The sequence below is a fragment of the Vicia villosa genome, linkage group LG3, assembly GCF_029867415.1.
Source record: "Vicia villosa cultivar HV-30 ecotype Madison, WI linkage group LG3, Vvil1.0, whole genome shotgun sequence".
NCBI classification, from domain to species: Eukaryota; Viridiplantae; Streptophyta; class Magnoliopsida; order Fabales; family Fabaceae; genus Vicia; species Vicia villosa.
Window position 1 is genome coordinate 125,620,338 of NC_081182.1, and position 14,177 is coordinate 125,634,514.

The following is a 14,177-nucleotide window of genomic DNA, read 5'->3' on the forward strand; positions in this document are numbered from 1 at the left end:
GTAGTAACCGCCATAGGAGGAAATAAAGGAGTAGTTTGCAACCCAAGTCGCTTCATACATTGCAATGACACAAAAGAGTGTGTTACTCCACAATCAAATAGCACAAAACAAGAATGTCCATTAATGAAACACGTACCCGCAATCAGAGAGTTATCACTCTTGGTCTTCTTAGCATCCAAGGTATAAACTCTACCAGTACCCCTTCCTTGCACTTGATTCCTATTCTGAGGACAATTCCTAGCCATATGCCCTTCTTGCTGACAATGAAAACACTTCACCCCTTCAAAGTTACACCTTCCAAGGTGATTCTTACCACAGCTACGACACACCGGAGGTGCACTAGATCGAGAACCTTGCACTTGCTTCCCTTTGAAAGCTTGTGGCCTAGGTCGAAATTGTTGGCTTGGCCTTCCTCTCTCATGTTGATTCTTCTTCTTCAAATCTTCCTCAGTTTGAACTTTCTTCAAACTGGTCTCAGCCACATAACATTGTCGCAACAACTCCGTATAAGTAGTGAACTCCCTCTGGGACATACTATGTGAAATATCAGCCCTTAAACCAAACAGAAACTGGTCCACCTTCCAACTCTCATCAGGAGCATACACAGCCTGCCTAGAGTAAGCAGCCAAAATTTCAAACTTCTCAGCATAAGTAGCCACTGACATATTTTCCTGCCTTAACTGTTGGAACTCCAACTCCTTCTTAGTCCTCAGCGAACTAGGAAAGTATTTCTCCATAAAAGTGGTTTTGAAATTTTCCCATTCCTTAGGTACTTCCTGAGTAGTCATCAAAGCAGAAGCACCCTTCCACCACCTCATAGCTGGACCCTTCAGCGAATGAGAAGCAAACACCACCTTGTTCTCTTCACTACAATGCACGATCTCAAAGATTCCTTCTACATTGGCCACCCACTCATGCGCCTTTATAGGATCTAGTCCGCCATGAAATTCCGGAGGATTCATGCGAATGAAATCCCTATAAGTCCCACCTACAGCTTCGGGCACAACCACTGGAACATTATGACCGCCATTCATCTGTTGCATCATCTGCAGCATAAACTGATTCTGCTACTGTTGCATTTGTTGCATGAACTGGGGCCATGGAACATTCGCACTGCCATCCGGTGGATTCACTTGTGGAGGCCGTGTGGGGGGTCGACCGCGAGTCCTGCATCCGTCCGCCATGTTCCTGGAGGTCATCAAAATGGGATTAAGTTGATCAGGCTCAATACCATAGTCACAACACAACAAAACTCATGGGAACATAACACATCTTGGACATAAAGAAACACTTATAATATCTCATGGCTAGGTCGAGGATACGACCTGCTCTGATACCAACTGTAACACCCATATATAAATACATACATCAAAATATATACATATACATGAATCCAAGTATTTGGTACTGAAAATATTTATAAGTTCCTAGTCAACACATTATACATATTAATGCCCAAAATACAAAAGTTCTAACAATGGCATAATACATACAAGATGTTCAAAACAAAATACTAAGAACTAGATCAACAATGATCACAAAAGAAAATCCACAACGGAAGCTTCGCCATATCCAAAAGAAACATAAGGAATAAGGAATCAAACTGCTTTCTCCTTACCCTTCGCGGAACCTGTAGTACCTGAAATCAATATATAATGGGGTGAGATACAAAATCTCAGTGAGTTCTCTATCCTATGGATCCTCTCGGCTTTACAAGGTTCTAGCCTATAAGTATCAAGTCATAAAAGGAACTAGACCTTGAGTTCACACACTAACATTTTATGGAATCATACATAGAGTTCAACAACTCAAACACAATATTACTAATCGGAAAACCGTTACCAAGGTATCCCGCTATTCCCGTCCCCTTCTACGTCTAGGAGGTGGCACGAGTCATGGATCCTTTGGGAAATCTTGACATACGAAATGGATTCGAATTCATGAGCCTTCCCCCATGAATCGTCACTTCACATGGCCCGTACACCATCACAAGTCTCTACCCTTAGGTTCCATTCGTACACAAAAGCGGGAATAACTCCTGCCAAGATTATTAGTGCCTCTCTGCACAGTGCCTCTCTGCACATGGAATGCCTATTAGCATTCAAAAGAAAAGAAATAAACAAAAACAATGGTTCCGATTAGTACATCATACAATGGTGATTGCTCACGCAAATCACTAGGCCTGTTAGCCCTTCTCTAGGCCTGTTAGCCTTTTCTCATAAAAATCTAAATAAACGTATATAACAAAGGTATACCAATCCACCTGCAATAGAACTCAACCAAACAATTATCATCATTGTCTGTAAAGTGGCAATTTATCACAATTATAGAGTACATATTCGTCATACCAAAAGCATACCGTTCACATGGTTCCGAACGATAAATAACCTAAGTAATCAAGCAAACTACCGACTCTCGATTTAATAATTCTCCTATTGATCCCAAAACCTACACTACTAGAAAGTACACGCTTCTAGCTTCCTACCACTTCGAACGGTGATTAAAACAGAGTTTTGGTTCAAAAGTTATGATCTAAACGGTTTATCTCATTAAACTAAAGAATTGGCTAAGAAAGCTTCAGTTCGCGCCGCGCAACAGCTAGGTCGCGCCGCGAACCCTCTGGCAGTAGCAAACCTCACCAAAATCTCATGGTGTTCGCGCCGCAACAGATGTTCGCGCCGCCAACCTCAGGCAGTGGCAAGTCTCTCAAGAATTCTCATAGTGTTCGCGCCGCGAAGCCTTGTACGCGCCGCGTACTGTTAACAGAACCAAACCCCATAATTCTTCTGCATGGTTCGCGCCGCCACCTACCGTTCGCGCCGCAAAGCGCGCGAAAACAGAAGTTCCATATATGTTTTCTTGCTTTTCCCATGGTTTAATCCAACCATTTTCACATCTGAACCTGTTCCAGATCACACTAATGCATAGAAATAACATAACCATAATATCCTTATAGCTTACAAATTCCTATCCATGAACATCCAAGATTAATTCACAAACCTAGGTTTTTCTATAAAACCCCCCAATTCCAAAACTATGAATTTCATCCATAATCAAAAGTTATAAGTTTCTAACTAGAACCCACCTCGATTATGAGTCGTTGATGTCGAAGATGAGTCGATTCGGCGGAGAAATGATGAAGATCCAAGCTTTTTCCTCTTTTCCCCTCTTGCTCTTCCTTCTCTCTACTTCTTCTCTCTATCTTTCTCTTCTTGTTGAAAAATGAAGAAGAAAAGCAAAAGGAAAAGATATAAGAAAATATCCTTAAGTTAACACTACTAACTTAATGTCCAAAAGTATCTCTAATGTACCAATTGATGAAACCTCAGTGTTAGTTAATAACATTAGAGCATTTAATTTAATACGGGGTATTACAAATATAATAGAATGAAATATGTAGTGTTACGTTATAAAATAAAATATAAAATTGAAATTAATTTATTAAATGCATTTATCTCTTAATAAATAGTATAATAGAATATAAATGATAATAAAAAGTAACACATTAATTTTAACAAAATTACTTTTTAATTCACTTGCAGCAAACGTAATAATAAAGTGAAACATGCACAATAATAAAATGTTGTAATGGGTCAAAATATCTTAGAAGTTTTAATTGTAACAGATAAATATACTTTATATAAATCCACTTAATATAAAACTAGATGTATGGCCCGTGCGTTGCACGGGTTTGATTATAATTTTTAATTTAATTATATTTATATATTTATTATCATATGATTAAATGTGCTTTAACATTATGTTAAATATAAAAAAATTATTTAACAGTTTGAGAATCTTTAATAATTTATGTATAAAAAATTTTCATTTACGTGAATAATACAATATTATAAAAAGTGTTATATTAAATTATTTGCTATTAATCATTAAATTTAATTCATAACACATATAAAGTAGATTAATCTAAATTTTAATTATTTATTCCGTGTTTAGTCTATAATTTACAAAATGTAAGAAATTTTTTATACGATGTCAAATCTAAAAAAAGTTTTAAATCATATTCTCCATATATATATTTTTTAAATCATATTATATTTTTTGTTTGTTTATTGTAATAGAAGATATATGATGTGACCTAATTAATGAATTGTTTATTTCATGGGATATGAAAAACTATTATTTATTATAAGTTAATCATTACAATAAATTAATTATTTTCACATCAATAATTAAATTAAAGAAAAAATGAATTTGAAAATGAAAATAAAATTTTAAATAGTTTTTTTTCCAATTTCATATGTTTTGATGATTCTTAATAATTTAGAAGTTATGTATGAGTTATTTTATTGTTTATATATTTAGAAATCATGTATAACTCGCGTGTTGCATGGGTTTTGTTCATCTGCGAATTTGTATTAGAAAAGTATAAATAAAATGAAGGACACTAAAATAAAATATAAGAATCTTCAAAACATGATAACAATATCAAAATATAAACCAACAATATTGTTATACATAAAAAAAACTTTAAAAGAAAAGTCTCATTATTATGTCAATTAAATATCTCATTTATTAAACATTTAAATCTTCTAATTTTTTAAATAATATTTTACCTTTTATAGTAAAACTGTTCCCTTTTGTGTAAATGTTTGGAATTTAATATTTTTAAAACTAAGTTTTTTTTAATTACTGGAAAACTACCCTACCAAAAATAAATTAAGGAAAAAGAAAATTAAAATATAATAAGATAAAGATATAACATAAACATATTTTAAAATATTTATTAGTAATTTCTTTTACCTATAGCATATTTCATAGAGAATATTGTATGTATCTTTAATATACTTGCACATAAAAACATATATTTTTTGTTTTTTTATTTAAATATCCATTTTTTACATCATAACATTTGTCCCTTAAAATCCTTCTATTAAAATAATTCAATTAAAATAAAAATATTTTGTCATATTTCTCAATCTAAAAATTGCAATATACAAATTAATATCATTAAAAAAATAGAGGTTAATATTTGATTCATCTATGTAATAGTGACTTGAGCTTCCTATATTGATATAGATAACAAATTAGTAGTCTTTTATCTTGTTACAAAATAAATAATCAAGACACGTATAAAGTTAGAAATAGAAGAAAAACTATCATACAATTTCGAAGAGTATAAAAAAAGTGAAGATCTAAAACTAAACTCAAATATTTAAACTCACAATGAGCAGAAGTCTGTGGAACATTACAAATTAATAAAATTATAATAGAAATTTCTTTATTCAAGGTCATCCAAAGTTCCCTTAACCATGTCTATGTCTCCAATATAACTCTGTTGAATGAAGAATGTTATCCGAATAAAAAAATAGACTAATGATGATCTTTAATATTCATATCTTTTGTTCCTTAAATGAAACGACATCATATCAATATTTTCTTACCTGACTGTCATCTTCTCAATTAGATTCACTCTAATCATGAACTCAATCGCATCTGATCAACAAAAATATATAATATATTTCACATGAAAATAGAATAATTGAATATGAGATTTATTAATAAAATAAACTTATCTAAAAAAACATAGCAAGAAAAATAATACAAAAAACTCGTTGAAATTATCATGGTAAAAAACATACAAAATGACGAATATATGAAATGTGTATCAAAAACATCAAGTAAATACTAATGTTAGTTTATGGGAAATTTTATAAGTGTGGGAGAATACCAAGGAACATAAAATTTATTGGTGTTTTAGTGTAACGTTATTAACGTTTAATTTTGTTATATAATAACTATTCATGTATTTAATATTTGTTTTTAATTCATTATTATCATTGTACTGTACATTAATTACAATTTCAATACCATTAAAATGAGAATTATAGAAAATATAATAAAAACGGTTGGAATTAAATAAAATAGAATAAAAAACGGTGGAAATTAAAGTTACTCGATGAATAATTTTATAAAACAGACCATTTAATAGATAGTTAAAGAAAAACATTAAAAAGAGATAGTCATTTTAAAAATGGAAGAGATATTATACTTAAACATAATATTAACATATTTTTGATTGGCTGTCATATAAAATAATAAATTTATAAGTGTCTTTAATATAATATTTTTTAATCTTAATTTTCTATTTTTTATTATGGAAAATAAAAAATGATAGAATAGTTTCACTAAAAGACGTAAAATATCAAAGAAATGAAATTATTATTTTTTATAAAAGAAGATAAATATCAAATTAGTTAATCATACATGACATCTAAAAATATTTATACCAATATGTTGTTTAAATTAAAATTAAATTTATTTAATTAAATAGTTATTTTTAAATAATTTCTAAAAATTGTTGATCCTTTTAATTTTTATTTTTTAATCAATACAACTTTAATTAATTAAATAAAAGGCAAAATATTCTTTTTAGTCCCGTATGTTAATCTCGGGGTTCATTTTGGTCCCTTAACTTCAAAAAGTTTCATATTGGTCCCTTAACTCTTCAAAAGGTGTCATTTTAGTCCTTTTTGTCATATTAGCGACTGATTTAGCGACCAATTTTTGAGTTTTTTCGTCGCTAATTTGACAAAAAGGACTAAAATGACACCTTTTGAAGAGTTAAGGGACCAATATAAAACTTTTTGAAATTAAGGGACCAAAATGGACCTCGAGGTTAATAGAAGGGACCAAAAAGGGTATTTTGCCTAAATAAAATCATTTTGTAAAATTTATCTCTGATTATTATTATTATTGTTTTATAGATAAGACTCAATATGATTATTATATTATTATTATTTTAATTATTAATATTGTGTCAATTTTATAAATAATATATTATTTATTATAAAATCTTATTTATGTTTTTTTTTGTATTTTTTCTATTAAAAATTATAATTTTTTTATACATATGGCTCATTATTATTATTATTATTTTAATTGCTATCATTATTTTTTTAATATTATGTCAATGTAATAAATAATATATTATTATAGTATCTTATTTATGTTTTTTTATTTTCTCTCTATTAAAAATTAATTTGATTGTTAAATTATGATTATTATTTTAATTTTATTTTTATAACTATGGATCAATATTATTCTTTCTTTTTTTATATTATAAATTATAATTTTTTTATATATATGGCTCATTATTATTATTATTTTAATTGTTATCATTATTATTTTTTATTAATATTATGTCAATGTAATAACTAATATATTATTATAGTATCTTATTTATGTTTTTCTATTTCTTCTCTTTTAAAAATTAATTTGATTTTTAAAATGACTTTGTATAATTTAATCCATACTATTATTATTATTATTATGATTATTATTTTAATTTTATTTTTATATCTATGGATCAATATTATTAATATTTAAGTTTTTTATTTCTTCTCTTTTAAAAATTAATTTGATTGTTAAAATAATTTTATATAATTTAATCCTTACTATTATTATGATTATTATTTTTATTTTATTTTTTATTGTTATGGCTCAATATGTAACACCCCACACATATTTGTCTAGAATAATATGCATAAAGTATTATAAATGGTTCATAAGACAACAAAATACATAATGTTTTGCAGCGGAAAGTAGAAGTACATGAGTACAAAAAGCCGAATGTATAATGGCCATAAAAGAAATATCCAAGCGCCGCCAAGAGATCTAATCCATCTTTCCCTTACCGCGATCTTGCCTCGAACCACCTGAAAAATAATAATTGGAGTGGGATGAGATTACTAAATCTCAGTGAGTCCACCTATCCTATTAGTCCACTCGGGTCTAAAGGGAACATACAAAAATACACGAATCCACCATGGATTCGGGGTTACTCTCACTTCCGGTACAAGCACGGGGTAAACAAGCGACTCGTCCACCATTGGACTTGTCTCAAGCAAATACGCATTGTATAGCAACCAAGTATGCAATACCCGCATCCATGACGGGGAATCCAGAAGTACGTTAATACCACTAGACTAAGTTACTAACACACCCTCGGTGGGTTCACCCACGCCTATATGTCGAGAGACTTACACAAGCACCCTGCAAGAATGGTTAAACGGGTTCGCACAAGCCTACGAGGCTGCGAGGTGACCTTGCCTAAGAGGCGACACCGTCCCATTAACCATCTGTACGCACGTGGTGTTAACAGCAAGTGTAACACGCCGTCTCGACGCATGAGCCCATCCGGGTAGGAACCTAATGATGTAGCCTACATGGCATCATTAGAGATGGTTTACCTGTCATGCGTAGGCTTACTTAGCCGCATAACGCCATCATACCGAGCACGCGAGTGTGTATACAGCAAGTGAGTAAAACGCCTTCAGGCCCTCACAAGCACACTGCAACGGTAGTTCAGGTATGTGCCTCTGGGATCCAAGATCAGGGCAGTCCCACGGACAACTCAACGACCCACGGTCCGAATCGTAACTTAGTACCGGGTCTACTTCGATTCTAGCATACCACACGCAAGCAAACGTTAACAGCACACAAACAGACAACTCCGATTGTTTAACCAAAACAACGGGCATCAATAGAATGTTCATAATTCATCATAATATAGCATTCTCATTTCAGCAAAATATAGCAATCAGAAACAATGAACTAATTTAGTCCAACTACACACAATTTACATAGTTTCAGTGTCGCACTTTCAACTTAAGGTATATCAGATATATCGAAAAACCTTATTTAAACACCAAAGCCAATTTTCCTAGATAGTACATTTAATTAGCTTTCTAACGGTATATAGTACGCGTCAATCGGGCGTACGAAACGGGAGATATGAATTTTCCAAGTTACTGAATTTTTCCTTCTGCGCCCAGTGTAACCGGTTACACCAGGACCCGTAACCGGTTACGGTCACGCAAAATGCCCAGATTGTCTGATTTTTAACAGCGTAACCGGTTACACCAAAACCCGTAACCGGTTACACTGAACCAGAGCCATTTTTCTGAGTTTTATACAGTCCAAGACAGTCCCAAAAGAGCTTCTAAAATAATCCCTACACTACCAACTCAGTTCCAACGAATTTAGGGTACACAACCACAATTAAAGTCAGCAGTAGATGAGGAATTAATCAGAATCCAACAAGTATTAGCATTTGATTCATATATATTACTCACATTCCCAATTTCCCCAAATAAGAACCCTCACATGCAAACCCAAAGTTTCTATCTAAAGGACTCACCTCAAAGAAGAAGGAAGATGGTGATGAAGAAGATGATGAAGCTAGAAGGTAGAAGCAAGGATTGGATCAGAATCTGTTGCATGCAAGGGCTTTGGACCAAGTTTGAGATTTCCTCTTCTCTTCCTCTCTTCCCACGTTCTCCTCTCTTTCTCTCTACCAAATCAGAATTCTGGTTTGAAAATAGAATAGAATGACCCTCCAAACATATCCCTAATTCTTTATTTAAGGGGAAATGTCCATAATACCCTCACTCTCACTAATTGACATGGTTTAAATGATAAACCTATTAGTAAGAATGTGTATCATATTTATCCATTACTCATCTCAATTTAGTTTAGAATTGGTAATTAGACAATTATAATACCGGGTATTACATTCTCCCCCCCTTAAATAGAATTCGTCCTCGAATTCGAAGAAACTTACCAAAATAAGTGAGGGTAGGATTCTCGCATCTCTGACTCGAGCTCCCAAGTAGCCTCTTCAGGACGCGTCTCCTCCCACATCACCTTCACGATAGGTATCTCTTTACTCCGGAGAGACTTGCTCGCACGCTCCAGGATACAGTAAGGTTGGGGATCATAGGTAAGATCTGGTTCTACTTCAACAGAATCCGGAAGAATAGGATGAAAGGTATCAGGTACGAACTTTCGGAGCTGAGACACGTGGAATACGTCATGCAGCCCGGATAGTGAAGGTGGTAATGCCAACTGATAAGCCACTTCACCTACCCGACTCATAATCTGATATGGTCCCACATACCTCGGACTGAGCTTTCGTGTTTTGAACTGTCCTCTCAACCTCAATCTTGGAGTGACCTTTAAATACACATGATCACCAACTTCAAATTCTAAAGGTCTCCTTCGCCTATCCGCGTAGTTCTTTTGTTGGTCTTGGGCTTTCTTAAGATTTTCTTGGATTATCTTGACTTTCTCGGTAGTCTCTTGTATGATCTCCGGTCCAAGAATGCTCTTCTCTCCTACCTCTGCCCAACATAGTGGTGATCGACACTTCCTCCCGTATAGAGCTTCATAAGGGGCCATACCCAAACTAGCATGGTAACTGTTATTATAAGCGAACTCTACCAACGGTAAATGGTCCTTCCAACTCCCACCTTCTTCTAGTATGCAAGCTCTCAACATATCCTCTATTGTCTGGATCGTCCTCTCCGTCTGCCCATCGGATTGAGGATGGTTAGACGTACTCATGTCCAGTCTAGTCCCCAATTCTTTATGAAACACCTTCCAAAATCTTGAAGTGAATTTTGGATCACGATCAGACACTATACTGGACGGCACGCCATGCAACCGTACAATCTCTGCTATGAAAAGCCTTGCGAGATGAATCACCTTGTGAGTGGTCTTTACAGGTAAAAAGTGAGCAGACTTAGTCAACCTGTCCACTATCACCCATATAGAATCATGTCCGCCTCGAGTACGAGGTAATCCCACAATGAAATCCATAGAGATAGAATCCCATTTCCACGTTGGTACCTCCAATGGTTGCAACATTCCTCCTGGCCTCTGATGCTCAATCTTAACCTGTTGGCAAATGGGACATTGTGCCACATACTCTGCAATCTCCTTCTTCATCCCTGGCCACCAAAAGTCCTTCTTCAAGTCTTGATACATTTTGGTCGATCCAGGATGAATAGAAAATTTACTCTTGTGGGCTTCATCCAGAATCAAACGCTTCAACTCAGAATCATTAGGTACACACATTTGTTGCTTAAACAAGATTACTCCATCAGGTGCCCTCATAAAATCAGGCATGCCTTCACTCGCTTGCAAGTGCTCGTCGTACCCTTGGGATATCCGAATTCTTTCTCGCAGCTCATTCTGGATGTTCAAGTTACTGATCAACACACCATTGGGTGTCCATTCAAACTGAAGGTTAAGATCTCGAAACTTTTCTAACAATCCATGTTCTAACATCATCAATTCAGCAACTCTAAATTCCTTCCTGCTTAAAGCATCTGCCACTTTGTTAGCCTTTCCTGGATGGTACTTCAATTCAAAGTCATAATCCTTTAGGTACTCCATCCATCTCCTTTGTCGCATATTCAACTCCTTCTGGTCAAAGAGATATCTCAAGCTTTTATGATCACTGAACATCTCAAAGTGAACGCCATATAGGTAATGTCGCCACACCTTGAGTGCAAAGATTATTGCAGCAAGCTCAAGATCATGGGCCGGGTAATTCTCTTCATGAGATCTCAACTGTCGAGACGCATAAGCTACCACCTGACCATCTTGCATCAATACTCCTCCTAACCCTTTCTTAGAAGCGTCACAGAACACCTCATAAGATCGGTTTGGATCTGGAATCACTAACACTGGTGCAGTAGTCAACTTCTTCTTAAGTTTCTGGAAACTTTGCTCACACTCGGAGTCCCATTCAAAAGCAACCTCCTTACGCGTAAGCTTTGTCAATGGTAAGGCTAACTTAGCAAACCCCATGATAAATCTCCGGTAATAACCTGCCAAGCCTAGGAAGCTTCTGACTTCAGTCACACTCTTTGGCCTCTCCCAGTTCACTACTGCTTCTACTTTAGAAGGATCCACTGCTACGCCTCCTCCTGAGATGACGTGACCAAGAAAACTTACTTCGGATAGCCAAAACTCGCACTTACTGAATTTGGCATACAACTGTTTCTCTCGAAGAGTAGATAACACAATCCGCAAGTGTTCTTCATGGTCTTCAGGAGTGTGAGAATACACAAGAATATCATCAATGAAAATCACCACAAACTGGTCCAGATATGGCTGAAAGATTCGATTCATGTAATCCATGAAAACTGCCGGAGCATTAGTCACACCAAAAGGCATAACCAAAAACTCGTAGTGACCATATCGAGTCCTGAAAGCAGTCTTAGGCACATCAGAGCTCTTCACTCGGATTTGATGGTACCCTGACCTAAGATCAATCTTCGAGAACACACTGGCTCCTTTCAACTGATCTAGGAGGTCATCAATCCGTGGTAAAGGATATTTGTTCTTTATGGTGACTTTGTTCAGCTGACGATAATCGATGCACAGACGCATACTTCCGTCTTTCTTCTTCACTAAAAGAACAGGGGCTCCCCATGGAGAGACACTGGGTTGAATGAAATGCTTAGCAAGAAGCTCTTCCAATTGACGTTTCAATTCTCTGAGTTCAATAGGAGACATCCTATAAGGAGTGATGGAAACTGGGGCTGTCCCAGGAACAAGATCGATCGAGAATTCCGCTTCTCTTTCCGGAGGAAGAGAGGTGATATCCTCAGGAAATACATCAGGAAATTCGCACACCACCGGAATTTCCGACAATTCAATCCTCACAGAAGGCTCCTTGGAAAGAACTAAAAGAAAGGATCTTTCTTGAGAAAAGAGATAATTAACCGAGCTGATTGTACCTTCTATCAACTTGGCAATTGCATCGTCAGAAGAAGTCTCTTCAGCAGGAATGAATATGGCCTTCTCTTTGCAACCAATGTATACCGAGTTAAGAGACAACCAATCCATCCCTAGAATAACATCAAGCTTTTTGAGGGGTAAGCAAATTAGATCAATCGGGAAGTCACGACCGTTAAAAGAGACTGAACAATCTTTACAAATTAGTCGAGCTTCCATGGTATCATCCGTTGCCGAAGAAATAATCATAGGATTGGGTAATGGAGTAGCTTCCAAACCAAGTCGGTAAACACACTCAGTAGAGACAAAGGAATGAGTGGCTCCACAATCAACTAAAACACATAAAGGTTGATTGTTAACATAACACGTACCCGCAATGAGATTGTTGTTTCCCTTGGCCTTTCTCGAATCCAAAGTGTAAACTCGACCTGCAGTCTTCTCTGGAGCTCTCTTCTTCGGACAATTCCTCATCATGTGACCTTGCTCGCCACACTCAAAACATCTACCCGGATAAGCTTCACAATTTCCAGTGTGCTTCTTCCTACACTTATCACAAAAGGGTGGTCGGGGAAAACGGTCACCGTGGCTTTGCTTCATCTTTGGTGGAGGATTACGGGGCCTCAAGTTTTGAGCAGACCTCCCTTGCTCCTTAAAGTTAGTCCTGTTCTGGTTCCTCTCTTCTTGAACCCTCTTCAAGCTGTTTTCGGCAACGTAGCATTGCCTCAAACATTCAGCATAAGTGGTGAACTCTCTTTGGGAAACACTATGAGCAATGTCGGCCCTCAAACCCATCATGAACTGATCAATCTTCCATAATTCATCTGGAGCATAAACAGCTTGTCTGGAGTAGTCTGCCAAGTCCTCGAACTTCTCTGCATATTCTGAAACAGACATGTCACCTTGTTTGAAGTTCTGAAATTCTCGCTCCTTCTGAGTTCTCACACTATTAGGAAAATACTTCTCCAAGAATGCCACCTTGAAGTGTTGCCAATCCTTAGGAATCTCCTGTGTGGTGAAATAAGTGGATGCAGTGTTCCACCACCTAAGAGCTGGTCCCTTCATCTTCTGAGTAGTAAAGATCACCTTCTCTTCTTCAGTACACTGAATAGCTTGAAACACCCTCTCCATACCAGCTAACCAATCATGAGCCAAGAGTGAGTCAAGTCCACCAACGAACTCCGGGGGATCCATCCTGAAGAAGGCACGAAAATCTGGTCCAGCTGCAGCTTGAGGTACGGGAGCTTGAGTAGGAGGTTGTTGTCCTTGCATGCCTTGCATCATTTGAGCCATCATCTGATTCTGCTGCATCATCTGCTGCATCATCTGTTGCCAAGGCACGCCTGCACCTCCGGCTGGTTGCTCGGGCTCCACATTCCTCGTTCTGGGCCTTCCAGGACCTCTGCGTTGCTCAGCCATCTCCCTGTCTGTCCTACGCATGGAATCAAGCTGATCAGACTCAATGTCATAAATAAGACATAAGGAATCATACTGATTATACACATATGAGGCAGAATTGTACTGCATTATGATGTGTCTTAGCAAAGTCGAGGATCGACCTGCTCTGATACCAACTGTAACACCCCACACATATTTGTCTAGAATAATATGCATAAAGTATTATAAATGGT

General features: G+C 35.8%; 1 protein-coding gene across 1 annotated transcript; it reads right to left on the reverse strand.

Moving 5' to 3' along the window:
• Positions 1-12,466: 12,466 nt before the first annotated feature.
• Positions 12,467-13,965, reverse strand: LOC131658922 (uncharacterized). The gene is made up of 5 exons (XM_058928170.1): positions 13,633-13,965; positions 13,349-13,554; positions 12,921-13,246; positions 12,552-12,617; positions 12,467-12,486 (listed from the first exon to the last, which is right to left on the reverse strand). Exons 1-5 carry the CDS (start codon positions 13,963-13,965, stop codon positions 12,467-12,469), a joined length of 951 nt encoding a protein of 316 aa, XP_058784153.1.
• Positions 13,966-14,177: the final 212 nt, after the last annotated feature.

Coding starts and splice junctions, on each gene's coding strand:
- LOC131658922 (XM_058928170.1), bottom strand. CDS start 13,965: ATGGCTGAGCAACGCAGAGGTCCTGGAAGGCCCAGAACGAGGAATGTG. Junction 13,247..13,348: donor GAATTATGGAAGATTGATCA/GTTCATGATGGG, acceptor TGCCGAAAACAG/CTTGAAGAGGGTTCAAGAAG. Junction 12,487..12,551: donor AATTGCCAAGTTGATAGAAG/GTACAATCAGCT, acceptor GTTCTTTCCAAG/GAGCCTTCTGTGAGGATTGA.